The 15941-nt window shown below is 51.9% G+C and overlaps 1 protein-coding gene across 7 annotated transcripts in view; it reads left to right on the top strand.

The window, feature by feature from the left end:
• Positions 1-15941, top strand: part of LOC122370193 (pleckstrin homology domain-containing family G member 5-like) — a 148544-nt gene that overhangs the window by 103161 nt on the left and 29442 nt on the right. For 4 of the 7 annotated variants that reach the window (XM_043345575.1, XM_043345574.1, XM_043345577.1 and 1 more), the window contains 5 exons: positions 514-631; positions 1556-1625; positions 9454-9609; positions 14006-14103; positions 15243-15382. In XM_043345575.1, the coding sequence (XP_043201510.1) occupies positions 514-631; positions 1556-1625; positions 9454-9609; positions 14006-14103; positions 15243-15382 (582 nt within the window). Of the gene's footprint in view, positions 1-513; positions 632-1555; positions 1626-6025; positions 6549-9453; positions 9610-14005; positions 14104-15242; positions 15383-15941 lie in introns of those variants that run through there. The other 3 variants (XM_043345576.1, XM_043345572.1, XM_043345578.1) reach the window with 2 other exon arrangements.

The following is a 15941-nucleotide window of genomic DNA, read 5'->3' as shown; positions in this document are numbered from 1 at the left end:
TTCTCGAGTTATCGGCTGGGGGCGTTTAACGCCCCCCCCCCCCCCAGCAAACGGTGGGTGGCGAAATACCCCAGCAACTGCCGGGATATTTGTTGGCATTTTTACCGCTGCCTACGATTAGAAGAAGGGAAGCACCAGCTATCGACGTTTTACGGATAGTTTCTTGCTTTATTCAACACTGATCGGGCAAAATGATGCGAGGTGCAGGTGCTGCCCCTAGCGGCCGTTTTACGAAACCCTAGCACTCGTTTCTGCCTTAGGTGGCGCTACCTGTGCGGTGGCACGGCCAGTGAGCGCAGAGCCAGCGAGCCAGATGTACAGCTGGCGATAACCTGATATGCCTTGATCTTTTATCTCTCTTGATTGAACTAATTGTTAAGTCACTGCTACGTGTCGAAGACATCAAAGTCATGGCCATTTGTTAACTGCTCTGTTGTTCTCATGCTTTTCTCACTGCTGCGCTCAGCCCATATATCTCCGAGATGTCTGACCATTCGTCGTTCTTCTCCCCAGGTTTGGCCCACCAGAAGATCGCGAGCAGCACGTACTCTCTGCCGGCTCAGATCGACTGTATTTCGGATATCGAGGACGACGCAGCGCAGCCTCCGAGAGACAAGGATGACTCACGACTGTAAGTGACCAGGGGATGGGTCGATGGGGACCTGGAGGGGCGTGGTAGAGGCTTGTTGCATGATTGCTCAACACAGATCTACGAAGGACAGAAAAACACGATTGTGTGTGGAATGGCACGTAACGCCATCTCATTGACTTCTTGCCACATGAAGCCTAATGTCACACTTCATAAGTGCAACACTACGCTAACTTTCCACTCCTGATACCCATCGTCTCCCGCCCCTGCCATCTCTATCACCCTTACCATCCACGCGATCACGTGGTCCCACATCCCGCGCCACCCCGCTCCTATCATCTGCCCATGGCCCGGTCACGTGGGCCCGGCATGCCGGCGGCCGGTCACGTGACCTTCCGGCTGGTCCGGGCCGCCGGATATTGTGCGAACCGGCGGCCGTTCCGCGGATTCCGGACGGTGTGATCCGACCTCTATCGGCGGGCCCGCAGCCCCCGGCACAGGCCACCGCCCACCTGCATAAATTAGTGCCGACATCGGTATTGAAGGCCACGTCGCATTATGATGTCGATGTGGACGGATATGGTGTGTCAATGTGGTCTGAAATGAACCATAGCGACGCGTGTGGGTCAGCTGTTTTGTCAGGCATGTAACGAAAATTTACAAATGAGTTCCACCCATAGAGTAATCGATCATGCTTCAAAAGCAACTAATGATTACCAACGAGCTTTGCTGATATGTGTTATGATTTAGGTGGCGTGTGACCCTTATAAACAAAAGTCACAAAATTACTATCTGTAGTGTGTATCTCTGGCAACGAAATTGCGATAATTAGTCCTTCGTTTGTCATATTTTACTTTTTGTCTATATGATTTGAATTTAACAAACTCAATTTAATATTCATTTTGTTATACTTAAAGGAGCTTATATCAGAGCGCGCTCATTATGTCATTTTGTTTTTGTTTTCAGAGAGGTCCGGAAGGAGAAAAAGAGGAACAAGCTCACGCGAAGGAAGGCCTGCTACAGACAAAAGAAGGATGTAAGTAGCTGCCAGCTGGATTGCCAGCATTCCGTTTTCGCTCCAGAATGTACTCGTGTTTATTTTTATTTTGTACTCGACGGTACAAATACTGACGTTATATTTTCATTTACGGGATAACCGAATTTGCGAGGATGCTGGGCAGTCAAATTTATCAACCCAGTGGAACGTGTGCCATTAAGGCGACAGACGCACTCAATCAGGGCACAATCTCGCGGCTTCCTCCACGCAGAATCTTAATCAGACTTGCAATTACGCTGCCCAGAGTGGGAAACACTTGACGAAATTGTGTTTAAAGACGAGGAGCGGCTCCAGAACGCGGTCTCATTACTTCTTTGCTTGTCCATTTCTAACGAGATTGACTCGCCAAAAGCACCGTCACCCTCACTGGTTGAAGAGTTTAAACACATAGGTATTTAGTTGACAAAGTAGAAGTTAACCCTGCGATTAAAGGAGGATTTACTGATTTTACGACGTCTTTATGCTGTGCCTGTCGCTGAAATACGCTGAAGTGCACAGACATTATCGAAAGGCTTGTGCTGGTGCGCAATACCTTTTATATGCTTAATGAATTAATGAATAAGATCATGCTCATCACAACACAGTATCGTATCATAAGTCATAACGGTGAGCAAAGAGATGGGTCACAATATGTCTCCACGACCCATCGTCGGACTGTGACGTCCTTAACCATCCCAAGGTCACGGTGAGGTCACCGCCGACGTCCCGTGCACACTGAGCCGGTCGTGGGCGTCCCCAACCGTGTTTGCGGCCCCCCGTGTGTCGTGTACTGATGACCGAATCACAGCTGTCACTGTGGCCAGTGGCCGTGATTGACCTGTCACTCGAGCTCGGCCGATGTCCTGACAACTGCCCGGCGCTGCATTCTGGGGCTGCCGACTAACAGTGACAGTCGTGGGGGGGGGGGGGGGATCGCAACAGGGGCAATTAGGTGCACCAAATGCTTGTGGATTTATGACTCTTGTCAGCTGCTATGGAGTATGGATAGCAGAAAAGACGGGCTGATACGGCGTGGCTTGCCGACTTGACAATGATGGCTATTATGCGATGTTCATTTCATATTAAATTGATACGGACACTCCTGTCGTCAGGGCCGTCTTGGACTTACTTTCTTTCTTTTTCAAGATCTTCATCTTTTTTCATTTATTTAGAACGGAACAAAAGGCCACATAAGTGCCAAAGCCATTTGATAGAAGTCGTTTTATTCATGATTGGATTTATTGCTGTGTCATGGAGCGAATTCAAAGTAATGAGCATTAGCATGTCCCATAAAATGTCTGCTGTGACCCTTGACCCGCTTTGCCATAAGTTCGGTGTAATCGGGCTCACCATTTGCGCTGTTGACTCGGCTGGTTTCTAGCTCAATGCCGATCAACCAGCATTATCTGTTGGTGACACACGTGTTTGGTCCAACTGTATTGCATTCCCTGGCAATGACGGTTGTGTCCCGCCTGTTGCCTTGTGCAACTAATGAGGTCGTGCTTTCTACCTATCACCGGCGCACATATGGCGATATTTGTTGACAGCTCATACGCGCTCATCTTTCCAAGGATTCGCGATTTACGACACCGGTCTAAAAACCCGTCGCAGATAGTCGCAATATAGCTGGCCGTGTGTAGGTATTCTGGTCGCCACTATCACTGTCCTGACGACACCGCTGTGGGGATACACAGACGGCCCGGCTGCCCTGCGGGGCGCCGAAAACAGCCGTAATTCACGATCGGCCGGCCGGCCGCGGGGTCGATTCACTGCGCCACGTTTGCCGTGGTCGACACTGCCCGCCGAGCCGTGGACAGCAGCAAACAGCACGGCGCGCCGCTCCGTCCCCCGAACGCGACGAAAATTGATAGGCCTGACCGATCGAGGAAACGCTGACACTGGCGTTCGGCTGGGCGTGTTCAAAACAGCCCGCGCGGCGGAGACCTCCCGTTATTGATCGGCGCTTCTCTGGGCCCGCGACAGCGCGGTTCGTTAACGTAGACTGGCTGTTTCTCTTTGCGTGGTGGTCCAGCTGGGAACTGGTACCCCACAAAGCTCTGTACCGCTCTCGCCGGAGGTATGTACCTCAGCCGCAGTACCCTGCTGTACAGCACAGCACCCGGCACCCGGCGGCGGCGCGGTGATTGCCGTCCGTGCCGACCCGGCACCGCTCGCGGCTGTTTGCTGCGCCGGCCGTCTCATCACGGCCTGGACCGGCTGAACCGCTAATCTCGGCTGGCCGGCCGTGCTCTGTACTGAGCTGCCGAGCGGCCGAGCGGCCCGCCGCGGGCCGGCCGGCCGATTACTGAAGTGACAGAGCGCAGAGCCCTGCGGCTCGGCGGGGAAAATTTTCCGGACGGAATGCAGGCCATAGCCGGTTTCGCAAGAAATGCGTGATATTTTGGTACCTATTTACACAGTCACATGCTACCTTAGAGTAATTTAAAGCTTGGTGGCAATGGTTTGCGAAAGTGATATGCTCATTGCTCAACCAACAATATACCTACATATAATCATGGATCGTAAGAAAACCAGATCTCGACTAGACATCAAAATTCCGCAACACCTTAGCTAATCGGTAATTGGAAGTCTAGTAAAGCACACCATTGAGCTTGCGACCAGTAACCGTCTGTATTTCGCCGATCTTGATCTAACATCCTTGCCGATTTTACATCCTTGCCTTATTTTGCTGCCACAGTCTGGTAATATCAGACCTCTGCGTCCAGACCTGCGTCTGTGGACCGATCAGACGGCCGTCTGGACCCCCGACGTCACCCTCCCTTTGTGGAGGGCAGACCGGGCCGAGCCGCTCCGGCTCACTGAGTCAGAGCTCCGAAAATGGATGGAAATCGGCCACAGACTCACTGAGGCCATTCCGACCGCATTATTTCATGCTAGGAAGTTGGTTGGAGGCTAAATTTATCCGAGGAAGAACTTTGATAGTTCGATTTGGGTATGATGGTTTTTGTGGCGATTTATGCGACAAGTAGTCGGTTTGTATTTTATGAGAATGAAACGGCTGGTTAGGAAACTGGTGGTATGCAGTCAGCGTCCATTCTCTGTAGCGGTCTTGGCCTGATTCGCCTTACTTTATTGCTGGGTTCTATCATGCTACAATCACTGCAATCACTACGTAACCCTGTTAAACCGTAAGTAACTGATTGCCAGTGCAATGTCACAGATGCCATGACAACGACGCAATGGTATTCTAAGTGGTATTGTAGTCCTTCATAGTCCAGTTCAACAATTGATTTCAGTTGTTTAACGATGGTATTGTCATGATTTTGTGAAGGCTATATGGCAGACTTTTATTAGGTTCTTTGTGTCCAGAAGCAATAATGACAAACACCACGCCTCCTGATTGATGTGATATCGCTCTGTTTATTCTCGTAAAACTGAATATTTGGCTTCGCCGTACAAAGTTATGGCGTCATTTCCGTTGGGTTTGCTTATAAAAGCACAATATAGAACGAACTTAGCAGTACCACGGTATATCATCCGAACTCATTCGAGGAAGAGAGAAAGTCTAGCTGAACCGGACTTCGGCACTGGAGAGCATTCAATTAGTTCCAGAAGTAGTCGCTAGATGTCACTACGAGTCGTACGCCTGACGGGGTAGACTGTTCCGCACTGCACGCGGGCCGCCCGACCAGCCGCCGCGCCGCACCGCGACCCTGCGGCTTCTCAGTACCGCGCGGCGCCTGTTCCGTCTTCGCTAGATTGATCTGACAGGACGCGTATTGGCGCGTGGTGCTGGCCGCCGCCCATCTGGCCCTCCCTCGAGACAGAGCGTGCGACGGCCGCCGCCTGATAGCCCTCTGGGGCGACCTGGAACAGACCTTCTGTTGCCAGCGGCCCAGGAGCGCCAGGACGGGACTCGAGGGAGACTCATGGCACGCAGCAGCCAGCAGTGATTATCGTGGCGGTGTTGTGCACCAGCCAGCAGTGGAAGGATGGAGCTAGCTAGTTCGCCAGTGACACTCCGGCCAGTGGCTATCCTACGGACGGCAGGAACGGCTGGGGTGCAGGGTCGTCCGACTTCTTGGCTGTTAGCTGATATAGCTGGGCCAGTATTTAATACAGAGATACATGTTTTCCAAAAGGAGCGTCTGATAATCTCCGAGTATTTGACGGTCCCAAGAAATATGTTTGGTTTTCCTCTATTCTGTCCGAAGATCTAGTTGCGCAAAATTTTGCCTTCGGTGGACCCTCCATTGTGTCTTCTGGTCCCCTCAGAGGTGTCTGACGGTCCCCTCAGAGGTGTCTTCTGGTCCCCTCGGAGGTGTCTGCTGGTCCCTCAGAGGTGTCTGTTGGTCCCCGTCCCTCCCTGATCGATGGCGCGCGGCCCGTGTGCGCGCCGCCGACGGCCGTCGGTCCCGGCGCTCAGTCGGTGCCGGCGGGTCGCGATGTCGCCGGCGGGCTCGGGTCGCTCGTGTCGCCGCCGTCGGCCGCCCCGCCAGCTCTGAACGCCAGCCGCGCGCGCGCTCCCCTATGGAGATGTTTGCCGAGTTCGCTCACCGCCGCACCCTCTCGTGGGGGTGCCGGCGCAAAACATCGGCCGGCAGCAACTCCGAAAAGCCGGCCAAGAAACACTCGGAGGGCTCGCGGACGCCGCGTCGGCCGCCGACGGCCGACCTGCTGCAGGTGGACGCGGCCGCGGTGCCGGGCAGTAGGCAGAGGAGGTGCGGGTCCACCGGGTCGGACAGCAACATCCTGACGGTGACGGAGGCGGCCATGCGGCGGCCCAGTGTGAAGGAGGGCAGTGACGGCAGGAAGCGGAAGAGCAGCGCCGCCCGACCCGAGAGCCGGCGCGGCTCGTCCGCCAACAGCAGCTGCTGTGGCGACACCTCCTTCAAGATCGACTCGCTCATGCTGTGGACGGGCAGGATGTTTCAGACCCCCAACCTGCTGGTCGATGTTGAAGTAAGTGGATTTCTAGCGCGGAGGGATGAAGTAGTCACACGACGAAATGTAGTGCCGAAATCCGTCCTGCCCCAGTTTGCCAACAAAATGCGCTGCAGTTACGCTTGTGGTTGAATTGGTTTGCTATCTCAGATATTGTATTCTTCATATCATGAATGTGTAGATGATATAATTCGTGATACGATTTAATGATAGCTAGATGCAACTTAACTACATTTCACAAAAAAAGAAAATGCGCGGCTGGTCGGGAAAGTGTTTTGGCCTAGACCCGAGAGATGACTCGGGAAATATCTCGCTCATAAAAGGCGCAATGATGGAGAAAATCCGTTTAACGGCTAAATCCGTTTATAGGTGATATCGGCTTTCGCCGCAGCAGCGATGTGGATTGAATGTCAAGGGTGATCGCATCTCAATTTCAAATAGTCGCCGGAAAATGTCGAAAATGGGATGGGACAAAGATGTATTATTTACGCAAAGAAGTTCTCTCCTTTTCTTATGCCTTTGGCTTTCATCAATTCATATCCGGCGGACACCTTTATATTTTATATAATTATTTTGTCGAAGTACGTGGAAGGATTTATTGCGACAAGGACGTGCTCTTTTCCCATTTTTTCTCGAGTCTGGTCGGTATTTTTCTCGTCGCTCATTCTTCAGTGACGTCGGTCTGCGTTCTCATACCAGACTATTCGCTTAAACCGTGTCCGTCGGGGGAGGCGGGCGGAGCTGGCGCGCTATTTTCCCGCGTCCATCTGTTGGGGGCTGACGTGGCACAGAATGGACCCATCACGGCACCGCTCTGCCTTTTGAGAGCTGGGCGGCCGCCCTGCTGAGAGACTTTTGAAAGTCTCGGCTCTAGACGGTTGCGGAATTCTTGCATTTATTCAAAGCAGGTCTGAATATGTTTGCAGAAAGTTACGTCGTGATCAGCAAATCAAAGTAAATAATGAGATTGGGCCCAAACGAGTTGGCAATTTGGATTTGATTGGTGATTCAGCAAATGTAGAATTCAGCTATCAGCCTAGAATATTCGCAGTCATACCGTCAGCTATTCGTTTCAGGAAACTTAAAATGGCGCTGGAATAAAGATGTCAAGGAGTCAACTCGTGGTAGGAATAAATATCAACTCAACGCAATGAATGCAGCGACTTTCTCGGAACGATATTGGTGTCAAGACTCGGTCATGAGAATATATATGCCTCTTTTGATTTGGTTGGAATTGAATATAGCTCTTTCTAGTTAAGGATGATAAAAATGAGGCAGCTTGTTATTGCTAGCAGTACCACTACTGGGTTGTTGTTTTTCTATTTTCAGGAGCTTATAAACGTTTTTTAACAAGGAGAAAAATGACACATGAAGATAAAAAATGTAGCGTTCATAAATCGCGATACAGTGCTGGCGAAAGCAAGCGGCGAGAAAGCCACGTCTCATATGCTATGTTTTAGAGGAACTGCACAGCTTCGAAACTCTGGCCGTCAACAAGCACTTAGTCAAACTGTCATTTGCACCTTTGGCGCTGTTGTGATAAAGTGCGCCCCGATTTAGGTGGATAGTTTGCTTACAGATAATAAATGTGCCTTAGCGGGTGCATATAAACGGCTCTATTGAACCAATACAAAGTGGCTTGTTAAACTGTATATACGTTATATGTTACAGGTATTTGTTACAGCAATAATTCTGTCTGCGTTTGCTATAGGACGGTGCTGAATTATTGTCTTTTGAGTTTTTTTTAACACCCGCTTAAAAACGTACCTCTGCTATCATAGGCTACCTCTGCTACCTCTGCTATCATACTCTACATAATGCAATAGTTAATGTAATACAGTAGCCTATGCTGCTATTTATCTGGTTTCAATGCGACAACCCCACTTAGCTGCACTTTTATAATCTCTCCTTCAGTGCGCTGCAGAACACTGCTCGCGGTCTCCCGCCGGGAGAGCTGAGCGCCGGCCCCCTAACCCCGTTCGACGGCGACTCGGAAGCGTTCGTTCCACCCCGCTGGCGCGTCTAGAGCGTGCTGCTCCCATTCCTCGCCCGCCTCGCCCCATACCGCCGGCGCGCGTCGACTCCGACGAGTGGTGACACCATATCGTCGACATCGACGGCGCGCGGGTCACGGTGACGATTATTGCACCGCACGCGCTGGGGGTGCGCCGCCCATCTGTCGGCGCTAATAATACGGCCGGCCGACTGGGTGTTTGGTTAGCCAGCGGTGCCTAAGTCGGCCGATTGGTGCGCCTGTTGACAAAGTGTCGGGCCGACGGTAATATGCCGCGGTATACGCACTCGTACCGGGAAGCCATGCGCTGGTCAGTGTGGGATGATACAGCGATGACACAGCAGATAGTCGATGACGTAGCTGTGATGGCGTGGGCGAAATGGTCGCGGGCCCTTCCAACAGCTGCGTTAATGTCCGTATTATTAGGCCTGGGAGTAGATGATTGAAGTAGTACGTCGCGTGACTGAACGATTTACCGTTTCCCTTGGGCAGTGTTTACGTTGAACTTTGTATGTTTCTGGCATTTAACTTGCTTCCTGGACTTAGCGGAACTATGTTGAATGCTTTTATCGCTATTGCACCGATGCCTTACCTTAATTATGTTTACGGTGTCTGTTAATAATGAACCCATGTAATTGTTATTGCCCGTTATAATTGTAATGTATAGCATCTGCAGCAATAGCAGCAGATCTTAATGTGCTATATGACTAAGCTCACGTAATTCGATGAACATTTCCCCACTTGTTAAAGTGAGGAAAACTGAACGTAACTCCACCTAGATGATCTTTTTCTCTTCTCTGTCATTTCCTCCTCTTCCCATCTTTACTCTCGTCCTCTCTTCACCTCCCCAACAGCAATCTCCCTCTCACCGTCCCCCAAAATCTGACCCCTGTAATTCTTCCTCCCCAGCAGGGCCGGTCGCGCAGTCTGACGCATATCGACACGCTCGACCCGGCGATGCTGGTGCACCAGGAGGACGGTGACCGGCTGTCAGAGCCGGACACCCCCGGTCGGCTGCACGAGAGCGGCGGCATGCGCAGGAAGAAGCTGGCCGCCCACAATAAGGTGAGTGCTAGTGGGAGGTATCGCTCACAATAAGGAGAGTGCTGGTGTGAGATATCGACCGGACAACCGAGGTCACCTGAGGGCAGGATGGCCGATGGGGGGTGGCAAGAGGGATCGGGGAGCAAAAGTCAGAATGAGGTAGGGGTTACGTTTTTTCTTTACTCCCGCTTATCAATTTAGATGTCGATCACTAATGTAAATTCATTTAAACTGGTTCTTTAAAGACCTGCACGAGTTTTACCGTCGTCTAGGCGGTCAGGTATAAATCTAATTGATGTTGGTGCTCTGTACATGCCATTTGCTCGCTCTAAACAGACAGCAAACCTACTAGCCGTCGCAATGTTCCAAATGGCTAGCTGACAATCGGTAATCGACATATCCATTACCCCATCGCGGCATTTCATTCCGAGCTGGGCTCCCTGATCCGACGGGTCATCAGCCTGCTGACCGACCCCAGGGGGAGGGGAGGGAGGGGAGTGGAGGGAAGGCTAGGCAGACACCGTCCTCGGCGGTTCGTCAGCGGCTCTGGGCACCGCTCCAGAATTAGAGAGCGCGTCCACCTGGTCGATGAGACTGCTGGACGGTGGGATAGGGGGAGATCAGGGAGAGGACGGGAATTAACGGGACGGAGAAATCCGGCGGGATCTTAATTTGAGGGAAAATTGAAGACACTGGATGTGAGCGAAAAGAAATTGTCTACGAAAAACCGATGCAAATTAGCGTGGGAAAACGACCAGCCGAGATCGAAAAAAATGGGAAATCTTAAAACAATTAATTCCATCTCCCATAAAAGGCTATCAAGAATGACTCGAAGTGATCACGACGGCTGCAAGGGTTGTGACGTTACAGTCAGTGACGTGACGTCACGGCGCACGTGACGGACACGTGAGGGTCGGACACACGAGGCGGCCTTTCGGCGGCGGAGCGGCGCGTCCTGTGCTGAGCCGGTGAGTAATCAGTGGCGGTCTATCACGAGAGGCGCCCATTGCACCCCGCTACCGGCTCGTTTCGGCTTGCCGTGCCGCGGTGCCGGGTCTGATGACCTATGCTGAGGTCGGATGGAGGCGGCAATGTCGACGGGGCGCCATCGGGGAATAGACAATGTTTTGTGTCGTTTTTCCTTTTTGGGGGGCTGGCTAGGATATTTATGATCTTAGTGATTTTTTAGCGTAATTATGCACTTGCCTAATGCACTTGCCTAATGCCTACTAAATTACCGTTAGTGAAAAGTACTTATCGGATGTTTGTATCAATACTCATTTGCAAAAATGTGTAGTGTGGGTCTTCTGATTTCTGTTTTCATTACGTTCATGTATTTAATGGTTACATAAACGTAGATGAGTTTCTTTCCTAAATAAGATCTTTTATGCACGAATCAGCGCGCATTTACGTCTTTTCATTTTGAATACAAAGCACCCCATCGCGGTGGTAATCAATCATACGGTATGGCCAATGCAGATCAATGTGGCCCGCGGCGGCGGCCGGTCGGCCGGCCCCGGCTCCCGGCCATTCTCGGCCATCCAGCTCTCCCGTCCGACGGGAGGACGGACGCCATCTCCATCTATATTCATAGCGCTTCCGAGAGGCCTGTTTACGCCTCAAGACCGCCATATTTTAGCGACTCTCCGCTACCACACGGCCCGCCCCCGTCACTGAAGAGCGTCGCGCGCCGACCGCGGAGACCTGTTTCCGCTGAAGTGGCTGGGATTGGATAGGAAAGAGGAGCAAGTTGACGGCTGCAGGTGACAGGCTCCAAACGAACGACAGAAATCTCCGTCCGCGACTGGGGTCTGGTTACCTGAACGAGCCGACCCGGCCGCTGAAATTGGACTCCTTTGGGCTCGCTCTGGCGCTAGACGACGCGCCGCGAAGGCCTCAGAAGCGCTGCGATTGTCGCCGTTTGAGCGGCACAAACACGGCCGTTTGAGCGCCTCGAACACCTCAGAAACGACCCGATTCAGCTGACTGAACCGCAGGTGTGGGACGGCAGAGCTATCGGCAGATGTGCAATACGTGGCACGGCCGCCGACGCTCCAACTGCTGTCGGCGGCACAGGCGTGTCGTCAAGGGGAATATTGTCGTACGCCACTTGGTTTCACATGCTCTAGCTCTAGCTCTGTTTTCTGGGATATTGGCTTGAAACTGGTCGCACCGTCAATGGGCCGCTGCGTTGCTGGGGCCTGTTCAAAACGGTGGCTCGAGCTGAGCGTTTTGTTTGATTTTAGGGCTTCTGTTGATGACTGATTGGTTGCCAAGGGTCTGCAATCACTGAATTTATTTAGCATTGCTTTAAAAGATTACTTAGCTCGACAAGATTTTTATAGAGAAACCGGCATGGTATTTATTTAGCACTTTCAGGTCAAGATAAATGATCTTCGTGTCTTTCCTGATGCATTATTTTAGGTATTGGCCAATAACGATGTACGGCGTTTTTTTCTCTGTGTTTTTTTTCTTGATTTCTACCGCATTATCATTCTTCTTTTTTCATCGTCGAGCCGCAGCCTTCCAAGAACAGACCCTTCTCCGTAAGGACTAGCATTATGGGTGGCAGCTGCCTTTTTACCGCCTTTGAGAGCCATCATTACGAGAGGACAGGGGCGCAGAGCCGCCATCTTCTCCTGACGATGGAGTGTAATCATCGCACCGTGGCGGAATACCTCCGCCTCCACCCCCGACTCCGACTCCGCCGCCTGCTCTGACTCAGACTCAGACTCGGACTCCCGCCGCCGCCTCGGCTCCCGCCTCATCCGCCGCCTCTCCGCCTCCGCTACCGTACTCTGATCTCCGCCAAAAGCGTGTCATACACTGCAAACGACCACTGAGGGACGGGTGAGATGGTCAGAGACATCAGTGATGGACCGCGGAGTGCCGCACCTGAAAATGTGGCATCTAGACGCAATGGATGCGAGAGCTCGGCACTAGACCGACTACATGCTCAGACCGAAGGTCGATGAATATGATGATATAAAATGACAAAAGATGAATTTTCCTGGGCACAGTGTGGAACTGAGTGAAAAAGAAAATACTTGCGTTTTGGGGGCATTGGTGATGTCTGCTGCGCTTCTCAATATTTCAGAGCTGTGACTTGCCCGAGGATGTTTATTGCTTATGTCCTTAAATTGTACACGTAAACGGAGATTGCCGAGCATGAGATGCTGCTTCTTGTTCCGATTAAATCGCCTCCAATCACGGTCTCGATTTCGTCGCGGTCCCGATGCGGTATAAATCTGCCGCCGAGAGTGGCCGCGCGCGAGCGATGGCATATTACCTGAACGGGGACCCGCTCACCCTGCGTTTGTCGGAGATTGACGGCGCGATCCCAGCCTTGCAGCGGCGACCTGCTGCCTCGAATTGACTCGGAATGACTGGCCGGCGCCGCGCCAGCCTCTCGGGGACCTGACGCGCCCCATAAACGCCGCCGCCGGCCGGTCGGCGTCTGTTTCGGGCGCGGTTTTATGGCCGACCTGGGGCTCGTCATGAGCCCCACCCAGCGGCCAGATGTCGCCGGGCTGCTGCTCTGATCTCAGACAGGTGGCCGTGGCTCGACACTCGGCGGCGCTATCTATGGAGAGTGACTGAGGACTGATGGAGAGGGACTGAGGACTGATGGAGAGTGACTGAGGACTGATGGAGAGGGACTGAGGACTGATGGAGAGTGACTGAGGACTGACACTGTCCGGGTGGCGGCTTGTGAGTGCTGAGGGAGATGGTAACGGTCATAAGAAGCGCGGGAATGAGGCGGGAGGTGGGCTAGTGGCGGGAAGAGAGTTGTGGGCGGTAAAGCGGTGGTGTATGAGGGCCAGCCAATTGTGGAACCTCGTAAGGGTAGCTGGTTTGAGAGCTCGGTATGGGACGGAGAGGGTATGATGAGAAAGCAACCAAGGCTGTGTTGATTTTTAGTCGTCGCTCCGTTGTGTCGGCTAACAATAAACTGAATGTGCTAGTTGAGTTTGAAACGCGAACGCTGAGCAGCTATACTTCACGCCTAATATCGGCCGACTTTCCTCACTCGTGTAATCTCCAAGTGGACAACGGTGTTTCGTAATGAATCGTGTTTGCCCTAATTACTCCGTTGTTCTGTTATGCTCGGTAGCACCTTGCTCTGTGTCACATCACAGCGTCACTGTCCCGTCGCCTCGCTATGACTCACACAGATGTGGCCGCTCATTGATCTCACAGCAGCTAGTTATGATGTAACATTGCAGCTCACGCTGTTTTTATCCAGCTTCGAAACGTGCGACTGGCGCTGATGTGGCTATCATTTGTGCAAATGGACAGTGTTGTCGGGTGGCTCGCTGAGTGGACCTGTGCGCACTGGCTGGAGATATAAATTTCCCCTCTCTGTGTCACGTTACCCTCGTCTATAGATGTGACGGTCGTCTCTTCTGTCACTCAGGTGGTCAGTTCGGAGTGCTTCAGCGTCAGCTTCGACATCAACTCGTCGGAAGAGGTTCCCGAAGAGTTCGTCTCTGCCGTCAAAGGCACTGTCCTCAGGTGAGTTGTGTGGAGAAGCGGCGCGCGCGACAGCTAACTTCAGTATCAGCGTCACGGTCCGTGTTGGCGGCACCAAATAGAATTGTCGGGAGTGGCCGCGCTGGCCGCTCAAACACGACGCCGCGCGAGTCCTTTTGTTGATAATGTCGGGCGACAGTTAATGGTTGGTGCTGAAATGGGGCCGCGCTGGTGCCAGGTGCACACTGAAAAATTGCTGAACGGTGACGAACGAGCTGGAAACAGCCGCCGCTGCGCAGTACCGTGGTACACTTGGGCCAGCCACGGTGAAAATAATGTCTAGCGCTGAACCGATCATGAGTTAACGGCTCTTTCTTCATTTTTCTATCTGTTGTATTCATTTTTATTCGTCTACCTTTTACCTTTTCATTTTATCCTCCCTTACACTACATCTTCTTCTGCGTGGCTCACAATTACCTGTTCCTTGAATGTGTTCCCCCTGGTTTTCGACTCCGGCTGAGCTCTGCGGGCTCCGAGCGGGGTGCTTCTGAAAAAGCCCTTCGATTATTGATGTTTGACTGTTCGCTGTGCCAGTGTCTATAATGGCCGTGCTCAGTATTGTCTCGAGGCCCGTTTGGGCCGGCGCGGGAACCCGGCAGCCCCGAAATGCTCTCCAAATTGATGGCTCGTAACTTACCAGCAGTTATATAGATTGATTTTATGATGCTTCCTTTATGGTCCGTCTTTGGAAATATGACACTCGTAAATAATGTTACTTCTGCTAATGCATTTCTAATGTTACGGAATTGTAATGAATGGAAAGTTTGACAAACATCAGCACGTTGATCATGGGTTTAGAGTCGATGAATGCATGTTGTAACGTTCGACATTGTTGGGTGTCCGATTATGCAAAATATCCTCTACGCTCAATTCACTGTTACTATTGCTGCACTTAGTAATAAGCCAATTGGATTAATCCACTCTCTGTGCAACACACGTTTCAAAAGGCGTGCTATCAAACGCACACAACTGCGCAGCATCGTTCGAATATAGCCTGTCCAGTAACAGCTTACATGCGGATCCCTGCGCCAGAAATATGAGGACCGGTCTATTTTCGCCTGCCGCTTCTCCAAACGTCTGGGTGGCGGTGGCGCCTCTGACCGCGCCGGCGGTGTTCTCAGGGAGGCGCTGAGCCAGGTGTGTGAGCAGCATCGGATCGACATCGACTCGATTAGCGTGTACCTGGAGAACGGGCGCACGCCGCTGCCGCTGCTCACCACAGAGACCTACTGGCTCGGCGGAAAACACCTGCGCATCAAAGGTGAGGGACTGAAACGGTGGCAGGACCACGGGAACGGCGGCCGGAGGGGTGAACGGCGATGGAAGTAGGTATAGGGCATTGTGTTTGTCGTGTTTTGTGCCTATGCTAAATGCCGACTGCATTTGTAATTTCGTTTAGTCTATCAGATTTTGAGTGACATGAGACCCAACTGATGTACTATTTTACTATAAAAAATTTCCGTTCCTCTGTAAAGTCTTATGTAATATGCACATGATACTGATGTAGGCTGTCTCAATGTCGTTGCCATGCCGGCGGCGTGACAACAGTTATCGCAGACGGCGGCGGATCCAGGAACGTCGCCAGGGTAACCCGTCTACTGGGCAGCGTCTGAGATCGCTGAAAAGTTGCTCATATCCGTACTCAAACAAAGTCTGGGAAACTTTGGTTTAGAACATTTTCTCTAAACTGCAAAAAGCGAATTAAAGTTCCTTCTTATAACCATTTTTGTGTAGAGCTGGCATGCTCTTCTCCCTGCAACGTAGGAGCCATTTCCGCTTCGTCATTCGTCAGCATGTTTGTCGGACTTCTGAAGTTTGTG

This window comes from Amphibalanus amphitrite, unplaced genomic scaffold, assembly GCF_019059575.1.
Source record: "Amphibalanus amphitrite isolate SeventyFive unplaced genomic scaffold, NRLGWU_Aamphi_draft 001107F_arrow, whole genome shotgun sequence".
Taxonomy (NCBI): Eukaryota; Metazoa; Arthropoda; class Thecostraca; order Balanomorpha; family Balanidae; genus Amphibalanus; species Amphibalanus amphitrite.
This window is presented reverse-complemented; position numbering and strand designations above follow the sequence as displayed.